Source organism: Lactuca virosa, chromosome 8 (genome assembly GCF_052849685.1).
Source record: "Lactuca virosa cultivar CGN04683 chromosome 8, Lactuca_virosa_CGN04683_v6, whole genome shotgun sequence".
NCBI classification, from domain to species: Eukaryota; Viridiplantae; Streptophyta; class Magnoliopsida; order Asterales; family Asteraceae; genus Lactuca; species Lactuca virosa.
Genome location: NC_136433.1, coordinates 195,590,638 through 195,607,788, shown reverse-complemented (window position 1 = coordinate 195,607,788; position 17,151 = coordinate 195,590,638). Strand labels below are relative to the sequence as shown.

Sequence of the window (17,151 nt, the reverse complement as noted above, 5' to 3'; positions counted from 1 at the left end):
TCCAATTATATGTTAAATTTGAAGTTATAATAACTTTAAAATTTTGGTATATCTGTTAATTAATGATTTATTAAAAATAATTGATAAATAATTTTTGAATTTTTACTATGAAAATTTAATTTATTTTGTAACTGTGATTCCCACGGGTCATAAACTAGTTTATTAATATTCAAGTTACATTTTTTTAAATATCTGGACTCTTGAAAACCAAATTGCAAAAACCAATCTAATCGAATAATAATTTGGTTGTATTGGATTAGATTTGAATTTAGTTTTAACTATTCAAATCGATATTTTGAAACTGAAATCAATTTAAATTTACTTGATCGTTCGGATCGAACCGTCCATCCAAACGATCATCCATACTTTTATTTCAAAAGTTTGTTTCGATATAAAAATAAAACTATGAATTTGTTTTGCTTTAAAAAAATGAAATGACATTGTTTATTTATTTATTTGAGTTACGATCATACCTAAGTGTATGTTTGTTTCAAAATACTAGCACACTGATATTTCCGGTTAAAAATAAAATCAAGATAAATAAAATTAACATTACCTCCCTTCCATAATGAACTTTTAACAATCTATTTTTCAATTTTAATAAGCATTAACAAAACATTATTTATACGTATTTTTATTATAAATAAATAAATTTTATTAACGTAATTTTGTTTTAAATAGGCTTTTACTTTTAGGGCGTGTTCGGCACAGAGCTTTTGGAAGTGTTTGAGAAAACGCTATGCTTTGAACAGAAAGTCTCGTTCGGCACTACAAGCTTCTAGCGTTTAGTTTAAACAAAACGTTCTAAATCCAAATGCTACATGTAGCGTTTAACAAAACGCTACAAGCTACCCGCTAATTTTGCCGAACACGCCCTTAATATAAAAACAACAAAATATTTTTATTTTAACACAAAATAACAACCATTATTATTAATTTATATATTTCAGTAGCTTTTGCTGATGTCAATTTTTTTTTTGGTTGACATATGCTAACGAGCAAGGTCTAAAACATAAATAACACCACATATAGGTGTTTACGGCCTAGAGTTAACTCCAAATGGAGTTTACGTCCAAAGATACACTCCAAAAGAGTGTTCACGGTCCAAAAAACAAAGCAAGGAAGGAGTTCACGGCCATGGAAGCTTCCAAAAATGTGTTTACGGACAAAGTGAAAAGGAAACATGTGTTCACAACCAAACAAATCCGTAAACACCCTCTTATTGGGCCAAAAATCCAATAATAGTTCATTAATGAACCGTAAACCCAAGCCAAGGCCCAATTCCAATCCGTAAACACCCCTTATATATGTGTTTACACCATGACTCAATTCATTTCACTCATTTTCATCCGTAAACACTCCAAAGACTCTCTCAATCTTCATCCGTGAACAGTCCCAAATCCTTTCAATCTTCAAGTGTTTACATCCCAGGATCTTCAAATCTTCAACCAATTTACCAAGAACACTCATGTCCACCTTCAAATCTTCATATCATCTTCAAATATTCATATGGTCCGTAAACCCATTTTCAACCGTAAACTCCAATTCCAACATTTCCCATTTAATTTACAAATCAACTGTAAGTCTTCCCTATAATTAAATTTATTATTTAACCTTTATTTAAATTAATATTCTTATTAATTTAACTGCGACGCCAAATATAATTATTTTAGGGTAACGTTATTAGCGCATACGCTTACCCGGGGATCGTCTCTACCACTCGCTACTTCCAAGTTAACGCACATTTAAGGTGAGTTCATACCCCTACGTTTTCAATATTTTTCCATGTTTTTAGGGGGGGAATACAAGTACAACACAATTAAATTTTTGTAAGCATTCAAACGATTTCAAACGTTTTCAACGATTTCAATGGTGACAAACAATTTCAAATGACTATAAACTATTTCAAACAGTTGCAACCATCGTTCTTACAATAACATACTTTTATATATAAATATTGTTATTTATATAAACACGAGTACAATCCTTTAATCCTTTGTAATATGCTGAGCAAAGGAAAACTTTTTAGAATAATCACATTTCCAATGGATCATTTTTATAAACTATAATAGGTATAGTTTATGGAACAATTACAATATCAATGCACGGACATAGATACAATGCGAATAAACATATAAACTATAATAGGTATAGTTTATGGAACAATTACATTATCAATGCACGAAACATAGATACAATGCAAATAAACATATAAACTATAATATGTATAGTTTATAGATCTTACAAACAGTCATTTAAATTCAAAGGATTCATTTTATTCTACACTTAATCGTCAGTATAGCATTTTGTGAGTGAGCATCTTCGCGTACCTACCTAAGTACTAACAAAAGTCCTGAGATTATAACCAGAGTCTCCTGGAGGGAGAGCATGAGTTTGTATATAGATCTATACGGGACTGACAATCCCGCACCGCAACTATTAGCTATAGTTAGGCCGGTAGGCTTGGGTGACAAAGTCATTTCGATTCCGACGCCTGAACACCGTTGTTCAAGTATGGTTATAACAACTCATAAATTTGGTACTAAATAATACGATTAATGTATGAATGGTAAACAACTTCACTTAGTTTTATTTTAAATAAAACTACAACAATGTATAAAACTACAACAAGGTATCTTTACAAATAGCTGGTGTTACCAGGAAATTTCAATTTACAGAGTCTTTATCCATATACATATGCATCATACTATTTTGAAATACAAAAAAACATCTTTACAAAAAATATAGGGTTTCATACTGAACAATACTATACATTACTGGTGGTAGCCAGGGTTTTTATACAAAACAATACTATACATTACTGGTGGTAGCCTAAATTTTCGTACAGAACAATACTATACATTACTGGTGGTAACCAGGGTTTTCATATAGAACAATACTATACATTACTGGTGGTAGCCAGGGTTTTCATACAGATTACATACAAAGGTTTTCATACAATATATTTCTTTACATAACTATTGGTCGTATCCAGGGTGTTTTAAGACGTAAAGTTAGCAACTTTACTCCCATGCATGACTTAATGGGACCCAAAACTTAAAGAGAACCATAATAAGGATCCTAACACATGCATGGACCAATATAACTCATAAAGATTGCATTTTTATGGACAAGAGACCTCAAAGGTGCTAAGATCTAACATCTATGGCTTCTGGAGTAGACCATACTCTCAAATATGGCTTAAAGGACCCAAAAATGCACAAATAACACCTTAAATTGGATCTAGCATAAGGAACCATCAAGTTGAGAGCTTTATACCTCAATTAGCTTGCAAAGATGATGATGATTCTGGATCTACAAGCTCAACCCACTCCAAAGCAATCTCTAAGTGTTATTCTTCCTTCAATTTACCAAAAACACCACCAAAACTCACTTCCAAGCTCAAATCTCACAAATGGCAATTAGGGTTTCGATCTTAGGGTATAAAGAGATGAAGGTTGTTCATAAGGAGGTCCAAGGGTGTCTTAAGTTGTTTAAATAGGGAACAAACTAGGGGTGAGCATGATGCGGTTCGGTGCGGTTTTTGGACAAAACCGAACCGCAAACAGCAACTTGTGGTTATTTATATTGAAAACACGAGACTTGTGGTTTTTATTTGGTGTGGTTTTGCGGTTATTTCGGTTCGGTTTCGATTTTTAACCGAAAAGCGAGTTGGTTCGGTTTTGCGGTTAAAATAATATGATTTTTCATGTCCAAATCGGATTTTTGTTGAATTTCATTTAAAATAGTGCAGAATTTTATTGCCTTTTAATTATTTCGAGACTTTTGTTGCAACTTATCACCATATTTGTCCATTTTATTTTTGTTAGAGGCTTCAAAAAATCACATTGTCCCGAAAGGGATGCCACAAAGTATGATAAGCCTCAACATGGTTTCTTTTATATAGGCATAACACAAATATATCTCTTAGTACATCACGATATGGGATAACTTCTTGAATCTCATATGTATATTTTTATCACTATAAAAACAATGAAGCAAAATCCCATATGCATGAACTAAACAGAAAACAACAACAATACATGATTAATACTTATCTAAAATTTTAAAGGAACAATAAATAAATAGTTGATTAATACTTATGTAGAAATTTAAAGTAGTAATAACACAACTTTGTAATATATATATATATATATATATATATATATATATATATATGTGTGTGTGTGTGTGTGTGTGTGTGTGTGTGTGCGATTTGATTTTTTGCGGTTTTTGTAAAACTAAAAACCGCACCGCATCGAAAATTTACGGTTTTTGCAAAATTTAAAACCGCACCATCGGTTTTCATTTCGGTTTCGGTTAATACGGTTTTCTAGGTTTTTTTGGTTTGCGGTTCGGTTTTTGCTCACCCCTAGCACAAACCCTAAAAATTAGGGTTTGCCCCTACATTACGTACGCCCTGCGTACGCCCAACGTACATGGGTGCTTCCGCGATCCAACTTTCGAATCAGTAGGCTCAGCGTACTCATAGAGTACGCCCCGCATACTCGGCTAGGGACTAAAATGAAAGAATTTCGCAAAAAGGGTTAAAAAGGAACATACCACTAAACTCGAATGTTACAAATATACCCTTAATTAGTTATAAAAAACATATTATTCTAAATGTTATTTTATATATTTCATCTAACTTATCAACTAGTTTTACCAAACATCATTTTTTGTCAGCTATCATATAAGTTAGCAGCTAGTGGCGGATGCAAAACGTTTTAGTAGTAGTGACACTTATAAAATAGTAGTGACACTAATTTTTAAAGACGTTGCACCTTAATAGAAAAAAAATTACATTTGCGGGCTGCAACGGAGTAGTGGCCCAGGACCCCCCTAGAATCACTTAGGTCCGCCACTGCTAACAGCTAGCTTTTTAGCTACCAACTAGTTTTTTCGGCTATTAACTAGTTTTTTCAGCTTTCAACTAGCTTTTCAGTTAGTATGCCAAACATAGTTTTAAAGCCATAACTTATATAATTCTCCTTTTTTAATAGCACGTTGTTAAGTTCTAATGATATCTTGCCGTTTATCGAAAGATGGATAAATTTTACTACGAGACTCGATATATTAAGTAATTGTTTGTGTTTGTAATGAATTCACTTAAGATACATGTTCTCTTTCAAAAATATAAGAGATACAATCTGAACATGCATGCAACAACCTCAACTCCCCAATAGTGCATCTTTTGTAAATGGTCTAAAATCGACTTGAAGATGCTTGGTGAACATTGTGCTCACCATAAATGATGCGACATAAGTTGAAAGCTCCTGCTGCTACCTACAAACTTTTAGTTTAGGAGATCAAAAGTTGTCACTAGATTTGGGGAATAGCCCTTTTTCTTATGTCATATAAAATACACAAAATGGTATCAAACTACATGATCATAAACTATTAGAAAATGCAGACACTTGTCATTGACATAAATTTCGTCAATAGAGTAATAACATGGTTATCATCAAATGTTTTTCTAATAACCTTAATCAATAAACTTGATATCTCAACTTTGATATGGATATAGCCAAGTGACTAATCTTATTAGATGGTGGGATGTTGCCACCCCTTTAAAAAACCTAACTAGATGGTGACAAATAATGTCAACAATCAGTCATTGTAACAATTTATTACTAAATGTTTGCATGAATTAAGAACTGGTTTAGTGGTTAGTCATGTCTGCACAACATTTCTATACAAAAGATACCTTATATGTTAAATTTGAAGTTATAATAACTTTAAAATTTTGGTATATCTGTTAATTAATGATTTTTTAAAAATAATTGATAAATAATTTTTGAATTTTTACTATGAAAATTTAATTTATTTTGTAACTGTGATTCCCACGGGTCATAAACTAGTTTATTAATATTCAAGTTACATTTTTTTAAATATCTGGACTCTTGAAAACCAAATTGCAAAAACCAATCTAATCGAATAATAATTTGGTTGTATTGGATTAGATTTGAATTTAGTTTTAACTATTCAAATCGATATTTTGAAACTGAAATCAATTTAAATTTACTTGATCGTTCGGATCGAACCGTCCATCCAAACGATCATCCATACTTTTATTTCAAAAGTTTGTTTCGATATAAAAATAAAACTATGAATTTGTTTTGCTTTAAAAAAATGAAATGACATTGTTTATTTATTTATTTGAGTTACGATCATACCTAAGTGTATGTTTGTTTCAAAATACTAGCACACTGATATTTCCGGTTAAAAATAAAATCAAGATAAATAAAATTAACATTACCTCCCTTCCATAATGAACTTTTAACAATCTATTTTTCAATTTTAATAAGCATTAACAAAACATTATTTATACGTATTTTTATTATAAATAAATAAATTTTATTAACGTAATTTTGTTTTAAATAGGCTTTTACTTTTAGGGCGTGTTCGGCACAGAGCTTTTGGAAGTGTTTGAGAAAACGCTATGCTTTGAACAGAAAGTCTCGTTCGGCACTACAAGCTTCTAGCGTTTAGTTTAAACAAAACGTTCTAAATCCAAATGCTACATGTAGCGTTTAACAAAACGCTACAAGCTACCCGCTAATTTTGCCGAACACGCCCTTAATATAAAAACAACAAAATATTTTTATTTTAACACAAAATAACAACCATTATTATTAATTTATATATTTCAGTAGCTTTTGCTGATGTCAATTTTTTTTTTGGTTGACATATGCTAACGAGCAAGGTCTAAAACATAAATAACACCACATATAGGTGTTTACGGCCTAGAGTTAACTCCAAATGGAGTTTACGTCCAAAGATACACTCCAAAAGAGTGTTCACGGTCCAAAAAACAAAGCAAGGAAGGAGTTCACGGCCATGGAAGCTTCCAAAAATGTGTTTACGGACAAAGTGAAAAGGAAACATGTGTTCACAACCAAACAAATCCGTAAACACCCTCTTATTGGGCCAAAAATCCAATAATAGTTCATTAATGAACCGTAAACCCAAGCCAAGGCCCAATTCCAATCCGTAAACACCCCTTATATATGTGTTTACACCATGACTCAATTCATTTCACTCATTTTCATCCGTAAACACTCCAAAGACTCTCTCAATCTTCATCCGTGAACAGTCCCAAATCCTTTCAATCTTCAAGTGTTTACACCCCAGGATCTTCAAATCTTCAACCAATTTACCAAGAACACTCATGTCCACCTTCAAATCTTCATATCATCTTCAAATATTCATATGGTCCGTAAACCCATTTTCAACCGTAAACTCCAATTCCAACATTTCCCATTTAATTTACAAATCAACTGTAAGTCTTCCCTATAATTAAATTTATTATTTAACCTTTATTTAAATTAATATTCTTATTAATTTAACTGCGACGCCAAATATAATTATTTTAGGGTAACGTTATTAGCGCATACGCTTACCCGGGGATCGTCTCTACCACTCGCTACTTCCAAGTTAACGCACATTTAAGGTGAGTTCATACCCCTACGTTTTCAATATTTTTCCATGTTTTTAGGGGGGGAATACAAGTACAACACAATTAAATTTTTGTAAGCATTCAAACGATTTCAAACGTTTTCAACGATTTCAATGGTGACAAACAATTTCAAATGACTATAAACTATTTCAAACAGTTGCAACCATCGTTCTTACAATAACATACTTTTATATATAAATATTGTTATTTATATAAACACGAGTACAATCCTTTAATCCTTTGTAATATGCTGAGCAAAGGAAAACTTTTTAGAATAATCACATTTCCAATGGATCATTTTTATAAACTATAATAGGTATAGTTTATGGAACAATTACAATATCAATGCACGGACATAGATACAATGCGAATAAACATATAAACGATAATAGGTATAGTTTATGGAACAATTACATTATCAATGCACGAAACATAGATACAATGCAAATAAACATATAAACTATAATATGTATAGTTTATAGATCTTACAAACAGTCATTTAAATTCAAAGGATTCATTTTATTCTACACTTAATCGTCAGTATAGCATTTTGTGAGTGAGCATCTTCGCGTACCTACCTAAGTACTAACAAAAGTCCTGAGATTATAACCAGAGTCTCCTGGAGGGAGAGCATGAGTTTGTATATAGATCTATACGGGATTGACAATCCCGCACCGCAACTATTAGCTATAGTTAGGCCGGTAGGCTTGGGTGACAAAGTCATTTCGATTCCGACGCCTGAACACCGTTGTTCAAGTATGGTTATAACAACTCATAAATTTGGTACTAAATAATACGATTAATGTATGAATGGTAAACAACTTCACTTAGTTTTATTTTAAATAAAACTACAACAATGTATAAAACTACAACAAGGTATCTTTACAAATAGCTGGTGTTACCAGGAAATTTCAATTTACAGATTCTTTATCCATATACATATGCATCATACTATTTTGAAATACAAAAAAACATCTTTACAAAAAATATAGGGTTTCATACTGAACAATACTATACATTACTGGTGGTAGCCAGGGTTTTTATACAAAACAATACTATACATTACTGGTGGTAGCCTAAATTTTCGTACAGAACAATACTATACATTACTGGTGGTAACCAGGGTTTTCATATAGAACAATACTATACATTACTGGTGGTAGCCAGGGTTTTCATACAGATTACATACAAAGGTTTTCATACAATATATTTCTTTACATAACTATTGGTCGTATCCAGGGTGTTTTAAGACGTAAAGTTAGCAACTTTACTCCCATGCATGACTTAATGGGACCCAAAACTTAAAGAGAACCATAATAAGGATCCTAACACATGCATGGACCAATATAACTCATAAAGATTGCATTTTTATGGACAAGAGACCTCAAAGGTGCTAAGATCTAACATCTATGGCTTCTGGAGTAGACCATACTCTCAAATATGGCTTAAAGGACCCAAAAATGCACAAATAACACCTTAAATTGGATCTAGCATAAGGAACCATCAAGTTGAGAGCTTTATACCTCAATTAGCTTGCAAAGATGATGATGATTCTGGATCTACAAGCTCAACCCACTCCAAAGCAATCTCTAAGTGTTATTCTTCCTTCAATTTACCAAAAACACCACCAAAACTCACTTCCAAGCTCAAATCTCACAAATGGCAATTAGGGTTTCGATCTTAGGGTATAAAGAGATGAAGGTTGTTCATAAGGAGGTCCAAGGGTGTCTTAAGTTGTTTAAATAGGGAACAAACTAGGGGTGAGCATGATGCGGTTCGGTGCGGTTTTTGGACAAAACCGAACCGCAAACAGCAACTTGTGGTTATTTATATTGAAAACACGAGACTTGTGGTTTTTATTTGGTGTGGTTTTGCGGTTATTTCGGTTCGGTTTCGATTTTTAACCGAAAAGCGAGTTGGTTCGGTTTTGCGGTTAAAATAATATGATTTTTCATGTCCAAATCGGATTTTTGTTGAATTTCATTTAAAATAGTGCAGAATTTTATTGCCTTTTAATTATTTCGAGACTTTTGTTGCAACTTATCACCATATTTGTCCATTTTATTTTTGTTAGAGGCTTCAAAAAATCACATTGTCCCGAAAGGGATGCCACAAAGTATGATAAGCCTCAACATGGTTTCTTTTATATAGGCATAACACAAATATATCTCTTAGTACATCACGATATGGGATAACTTCTTGAATCTCATATGTATATTTTTATCACTATAAAAACAATGAAGCAAAATCCCATATGCATGAACTAAACAGAAAACAACAACAATACATGATTAATACTTATCTAAAATTTTAAAGGAACAATAAATAAATAGTTGATTAATACTTATGTAGAAATTTAAAGTAGTAATAACACAACTTTGTAATATATATATATATATATATATATATATATATATATATATATATATATGTGTGTGTGTGTGTGTGTGTGTGTGTGTGTGTGCGATTTGATTTTTTGCGGTTTTTGTAAAACTAAAAACCGCACCGCATCGAAAATTTACGGTTTTTGCAAAATTTAAAACCGCACCATCGGTTTTCATTTCGGTTTCGGTTAATACGGTTTTCTAGGTTTTTTTGGTTTGCGGTTCGGTTTTTGCTCACCCCTAGCACAAACCCTAAAAATTAGGGTTTGCCCCTACATTACGTACGCCCTGCGTACGCCCAACGTACATGGGTGCTTCCGCGATCCAACTTTCGAATCAGTAGGCTCAGCGTACTCATAGAGTACGCCCCGCATACTCGGCTAGGGACTAAAATGAAAGAATTTCGCAAAAAGGGTTATAAAAGGAACATACCACTAAACTCGAATGTTACAAATATACCCTTAATTAGTTATAAAAAACATATTATTCTAAATGTTATTTTATATATTTCATCTAACTTATCAACTAGTTTTACCAAACATCATTTTTTGTCAGCTATCATATAAGTTAGCAGCTAGTGGCGGATGCAAAACGTTTTAGTAGTAGTGACACTTATAAAATAGTAGTGACACTAATTTTTAAAGACGTTGCACCTTAATAGAAAAAAAATTACATTTGCGGGCTGCAACGGAGTAGTGGCCCAGGACCCCCCTAGAATCACTTAGGTCCGCCACTGCTAACAGCTAGCTTTTTAGCTACCAACTAGTTTTTTCGGCTATTAACTAGTTTTTTCAGCTTTCAACTAGCTTTTCAGTTAGTATGCCAAACATAGTTTTAAAGCCATAACTTATATAATTCTCCTTTTTTAATAGCACGTTGTTAAGTTCTAATGATATCTTGCCGTTTATCGAAAGATGGATAAATTTTACTACGAGACTCGATATATTAAGTAATTGTTTGTGTTTGTAATGAATTCACTTAAGATACATGTTCTCTTTCAAAAATATAAGAGATACAATCTGAACATGCATGCAACAACCTCAACTCCCCAATAGTGCATCTTTTGTAAATGGTCTAAAATCGACTTGAAGATGCTTGGTGAACATTGTGCTCACCATAAATGATGCGACATAAGTTGAAAGCTCCTGCTGCTACCTACAAACTTTTAGTTTAGGAGATCAAAAGTTGTCACTAGATTTGGGGAATAGCCCTTTTTCTTATGTCATATAAAATACACAAAATGGTATCAAACTACATGATCATAAACTATTAGAAAATGCAGACACTTGTCATTGACATAAATTTCGTCAATAGAGTAATAACATGGTTATCATCAAATGTTTTTCTAATAACCTTAATCAATAAACTTGATATCTCAACTTTGATATGGATATAGCCAAGTGACTAATCTTATTAGATGGTGGGATGTTGCCACCCCTTTAAAAAACCTAACTAGATGGTGACAAATAATGTCAACAATCAGTCATTGTAACAATTTATTACTAAATGTTTGCATGAATTAAGAACTGGTTTAGTGGTTAGTCATGTCTGCACAACATTTCTATACAAAAGATACCTTATAGTGGCCATCAAATTACGACCAACTAGAAATGAAATGATACTGTAGACCTCCATTTTCCCATGAAGTAGGTGAAGTACAGACATCATAAGGGCTAAAGTACAAGTGATCCCACTAATAATAAAAAGACCACCAAATCTATCAAGCTTCAAGGCCTGGGGCATTGTAGAATTTCGGGGCAGAACAGATAATCGGTTTTCAAACCATCTGTTTTCCACACTTTCTAGAGTTTTATCTAATCTTATTTTGGCAATTACTCTTGACACGTCTTCAACCAACGGTGAACCTTTTTGGAAGATCTGAATGAGATAAGGTAAGCATGTCAGTCTAGAGTCTAGACTATCATAGGTATATGACAATATTAATTAAACAAACTACATATGGGCTATGAGAAATGTAAATTTTTGACTTGGCAAATATATATGTTTAACTACTTGTTATATATCTAAAGCACTTTTTGTTATTGATGTTATTGCCAACGATTATTAATCAAAGTCAATGCTAACAATTGTTTTTGGAGTATTTCATACTAAGTGATCACTGTTACTTGATAGTGGTAAAAGAAGTTAAGTGTCTATTGTGGTAATATCCTGCAAAATTATTTTTGGTAACCCGTGCATAGGAAGAAAATAAATTTCATGGAAAATGATTACACGATCCTTCTGTATGGCCAGCCAAAACCAACAAACACTTGGTTTTCTATGGAAACTTTGCCTTCCATATCCAAAGATCTATTTTCATGGCTCAAACTCATTACATGAAAGAATAACCTTACTAGTCGATTCATGAATCAACCCATAAGATACATCTGTATGAAGGTAAATTAGTGCAAGTGATGAAGAGTAAGGGGTACTTACAAAGGCAAAACCTGAAGTGATTGGTTCAGAAGAGACCAAGGCATAGTCACCCGGGTACTTGCTAAGAAACATCTTGATGTATGGAATTTCATCAACAATGGCATCAGCATCACCATCTTTTGATAAAGCATGAGCATAATCCTCGTATGAGTAGTATGCCCTCTTCTGATGACCTTCAAAGTGCACGTTCCTGACTGTCACTCCTCCCATAAAAGAGCCTCCATGAAAACCCACAATTCCGCCCTTTGATGCTAATTCAAATTGCTCTACTGTCAACAGTGATGTCAACGTTGCTGTGTAGCTCGTGATCAAGATAAGCACAATGAGTAACCAGATAAACATTACAAATCTTGACAGATTGCTTGACAACTTCTCTCCTACAATACAAATGCAACATACCCACTCTTAGATTTTGATTAGATTCTAATTCAGAAGGTAGAATGATCAGAAAGAGGAACAACTTTGAGCAAAAAAGATGGTCAACAGGATGTGCCAGAAGATTGTTCCAAGTCGATGAGCCGGTGAACATTGGGTTTCTTGATTCATACATTCAATAGCCCAAACAACAAAGCCAGTTAAAATAAGCGAAGCCATAGCAGCTAGCCATAGACCAATATCCAGAGGCTTCAAGAAAAACCACAAGTCTTTTTTCTTGATTCTTACTAATGTTCCTACACCCAAATCCGTGTAAGTCGCTGTAAAGTCAACATACTCAGATCGGTTGGCCAAGATTGTTGAATCACCAACAACTGCATCAATTTCCTGTCGGGAAGCAAAGCCATAGGCTACAAAAATTGGATGTCTCTCTAAGTAAATCAATTGGTTAGTGCTAAATTTAAAGTAAAAAACAAATATACCTCAGCATAGACCTTCTGTACGAGATCATCATAAGTGGCATTCTCAAATGAAATGAATACGTAGGGCACTTCATATGGTAACAAATCAATGCAAGTCTTGAATACATCTACGGAGAACCCAACAGCAGTTGTAACATTTTTCTCAACATCAAAACCTACATCAATGAAGTTCTTAAAGTTTCTTATCTTCAGAACACCAATTTTTAACCTTTTATTCGGAGTTGTACTTAACATCCGACCTTTTGGAGCAGTTGTAGCTTCGGTACTTAAACTAGAATAGAGATGAATGTTGCTCCTGATTCCTTGTGAATGTGTCCAATATCCTACTCTCTTCTCACCATAATCGATAGCATTCATAATCTCATATCCATTGGATCTTACTTTTCCTTCACTAAGATCAAACTCACCACTTATACCCTTAAATCTTGTTTCCAAAACCTCATGTAAGAGCAAAAGTCCATTATGTGGGACTCCAACTTTCTCAACAGCCAAGGCAAGTGCCCAAATGGTGTCATATGCCCATATGGCAGAAACAGGAACTTCTTTTGTTACCAAGGTAGGGAACTTCCTGTAAAAGAAATTATGCCATCTTAATGTTAAGTTATACAGTCTGCTGGATGCGGGAACATAAGACCTAAAACCTAGCGCCCCTTGTAATGACTCAATAACTTCAAAGTTTGTTGATCGAAAGAGGTCAACTGTCTTTTCAGTCAAAATCCACCCATATTCTTCGCTAATCATTTGTAAACTTTTTGCTTTTAGGAAAAGTTTGGATGCTAGTGAAGGTGACATATGTACAATAATTACAGTTGTGTGAAAAGTCATGAACTTTTTCAACTCTTTAGTGATGTCATCAAGAGTGGCTGACGCTGAAATGGCACTTCTATAACTTATCTGGATGTTTTTATCTTGGAATGACTCAGCCAAATATAGTAAGATCTCGCTCCCATCATCAGTGTCTTCATGAACAAAGATAACATTCCTCCATTTATATGATTCCACAAGGGCAGCAATGCTTTTGGCCATAGTGGATTCTTCTTCTTTGATTTGGAACATGTAAGGGTATTCCTTTGAGGACGAACCAGCAAAAGAAAATATAGGAACTTTAGCTTTATTAGCAAACACAGATAATAGCTTCGACTGAAGATGCGTTTCTGGGCCTATGATGGCTTGCACCTTCACGTTTTTGAGAAGGTCATCTACTGCTCAAGCAAGCATAAAAGAAACAAATTTGAAGACAAATTACTTATCTGAATATAAACTGTTTCAAAATGAGAGTTGCAGGAAAGGGAAAATACATAAAAACACAAAACCCCTATATTATTTTCTCTCTTGTTCCAAAAAAAAAAAAAAAAAAAAAAAAACGATAAAAACCTGTTAATTAATCGAATTCATTTTAGTGATCTGGTAATTAAATGTGAAGTGGGCGATGCATATGAGTGGCCAATGACATCCCTCTGGCCTTATACAAATTTGATGTAAAATGAGTGGCTGATCTAGAAATAAAATCAGGTGGGTCCACATTAACAATTTTTTCAACACAATAATAAAACTATTAAATCCTAAAAAAATCTAATAGATACCAACAATTATAAAATTGTAAAATCCTAAAAGGATCTAATAAATACCAACAATTAAAGAGAGAATCGTTGTTCTAAAAGTTTTAATTGAATGGAAATAAGGTTTCAAAGCTTAATAGTGGTGAAACAGAGATTTGATTTTAGTAGATATTTTCGGGTATTATTAGTCGTGAGAATCAAGTGGGGCCATGCATACCACTAGCTTGGTTGCATGTAGATCTGCCTCTCGGTAAAACTCGATCACTAGCCATATCGTTATTCACGTAACATATCGAGTTTAACCTCTTGATGGATTATAATTAAGAGGTCAAATTTCCACATCACTTAAATGAAATAGATTAATCGGTTTTTTTTTACCGGAAATTTGGATAAGTCGATTGATAACAAATAAAGTGTCTCTTTCTGAACATGAAAATAATATGAGTTTTTTTTTTCAAATATATATAGTTGCATATATGGTAGGTTGAACTTTTTCTATATTTTGCCCTTAAAGAAAATAAACAAGTGAGCGTACCGGCTGACATAGATTTTACCAGATCTCCTTTGGAGTCCCTAGTGTGAACAACTATCCTTGTTTTGTAACTGTGATTAAGATCATAAAAATCAGATATGGCCATGGTAATGCACTTGTGAATGGACTTTCCTATCCATGACTCCATATCCAGAATGATTCCCATTCCTATTAACATATGATCTCCATTTATGTTGATGTTTTTGCTTTCTGATGGAATGGATTGTGCACATAGTTTATGGTTCAAACAGCAGAAGAGTATTAGAAGGGAAAGGCTGATCTTCTTCTGCTCAACCATCACCATCTTTGCAGATATGTGCTTCTTCCGAACTACTTGTACACAGCTATATTATATGCATATAACGTGCATGAACCATAAACTATACTAATAAAGTATTACAACTGACAATAGCATTGATCTTGCACTTGAATTCTTTATGAACGGATGATAATTAGTTGACAATGATCAGAACCTGAAAATGGAATCTTGAAGGAGTCAAGCCAATCTCTATGTCCCAGCAAATATTAGCCTTTTTTGGTTCAAATAAGTCCAAATGATAATTTCTAAAATCACATGGATAGGAAAAGAAAAAATTAATACCAAAAGTATAAAGCATAAGAAATCACCTATTTTTTTTACAAGGCTTAGTTATCCGTTGATATTGTCGTGATAATTTTTCTACAAGATAGGAAATTGGCCCAATATTAATTAGAAGTCAAGATATATACTCCATTTTTTTTATTTACCATCCTAATGCTTCATCAATGAATTTTCATTTCAGGTCAGAGACTTTCAAATTCGATCACATGTCATGAATTCAAATATACTCCATCGCGTCATTTAATCGTTACAGAAACTTCACATAATATTACAAAATTGTCATACGTCGACAAAGCATAAGAAACAACCGAGAAATTACATGATATGGATATCTTCATTGCTTGATGAATAATTTTTGGCAGTTGACTTGGAACCTAAGTTTGACTTGGTCTAAAAAAATAATTGACCCACTCCAATCATAATTCCATTTTCTCTTTTTTTATTTGGCTGGTCACAAACTTCAGTAGCTACTAGAAAACTAATCCGACTGTCGTATCCGTGTTTATTCCGTCCAAAAGGGCTCAATAGCGACAGAAAAGTTTTCCACTGACAGAAGAATAGCCAGATCAATGAGTTTTGACTAAAATGAAGTTATTGTTATTCAAAAAGTATAGTTTTAAAAATATTTATTTAGATTTTCTTTTTTATTTTTCAGTTTTTTTTATTTATTATAAATATCAGGTTTTTTTTTTCTTATTTCAGTTTTTAGTATCTTTTTTTATTCGAGTTTTAACTAATTTTTTAATATACATTTAATATAGATGCTTTGACGTTATTTATACAAATTATAAAAACCATTTTGAACATAAAATTTTAACCATCTTAAATTAAAACTACCATTACACACAACTAGAAAAAAGGTTTTTTCTTGACACACAATGTCTGTTATAAATGTCTATACAAGACAAACAAATGTCTGTCATTGAAAATAATGTCATAAAGGAAAATGACGGACATTTGGCCTGTCATAAAATCACTACAAAAAATAAGCCATTTAGTGGCATACAAAAAGTGTCATTAAAAACTCAAAAAAATGCCACTAAAGGCTTCTCGGCTAATCAGCGACACATATAATAAGTGCCACTAGAAACGCTCCCACTAAAACCCTTTAGTGGTACTTTTTGTTTTTGCCGCTGTAGTTTTTATGCTTTTAGTGACATTTCTTATTTGTCACAATAGAAGAAAAGTTTATTGTGACACATATTTTATGCCACTAAATGCTCATTTGATTCAAGAATTGATGTTACTTTTAGTGGCACTTTTTTATTTTCCATAATACAAAAAAATATTTTGTTGCACTTTTTTATGTGTCAAAAATCATGA

At 32.8% G+C, this 17,151-nt stretch overlaps 1 protein-coding gene across 1 annotated transcript; it reads right to left on the bottom strand.

Annotated features, from left to right (window-relative positions):
* Positions 1-11,275: 11,275 nt before the first annotated feature.
* Positions 11,276-15,614, bottom strand: LOC145128538 (glutamate receptor 1.2-like). Its single transcript, XM_079063329.1, has 5 exons — positions 15,231-15,614; positions 13,137-14,338; positions 12,741-13,041; positions 12,280-12,656; positions 11,276-11,721 (listed from the first exon to the last, which is right to left on the bottom strand). Exons 1-5 carry the CDS (start codon positions 15,529-15,531, stop codon positions 11,386-11,388), a joined length of 2,517 nt encoding a protein of 838 aa, XP_078919455.1. The 5' UTR covers positions 15,532-15,614; the 3' UTR covers positions 11,276-11,385.
* Positions 15,615-17,151: the final 1,537 nt, after the last annotated feature.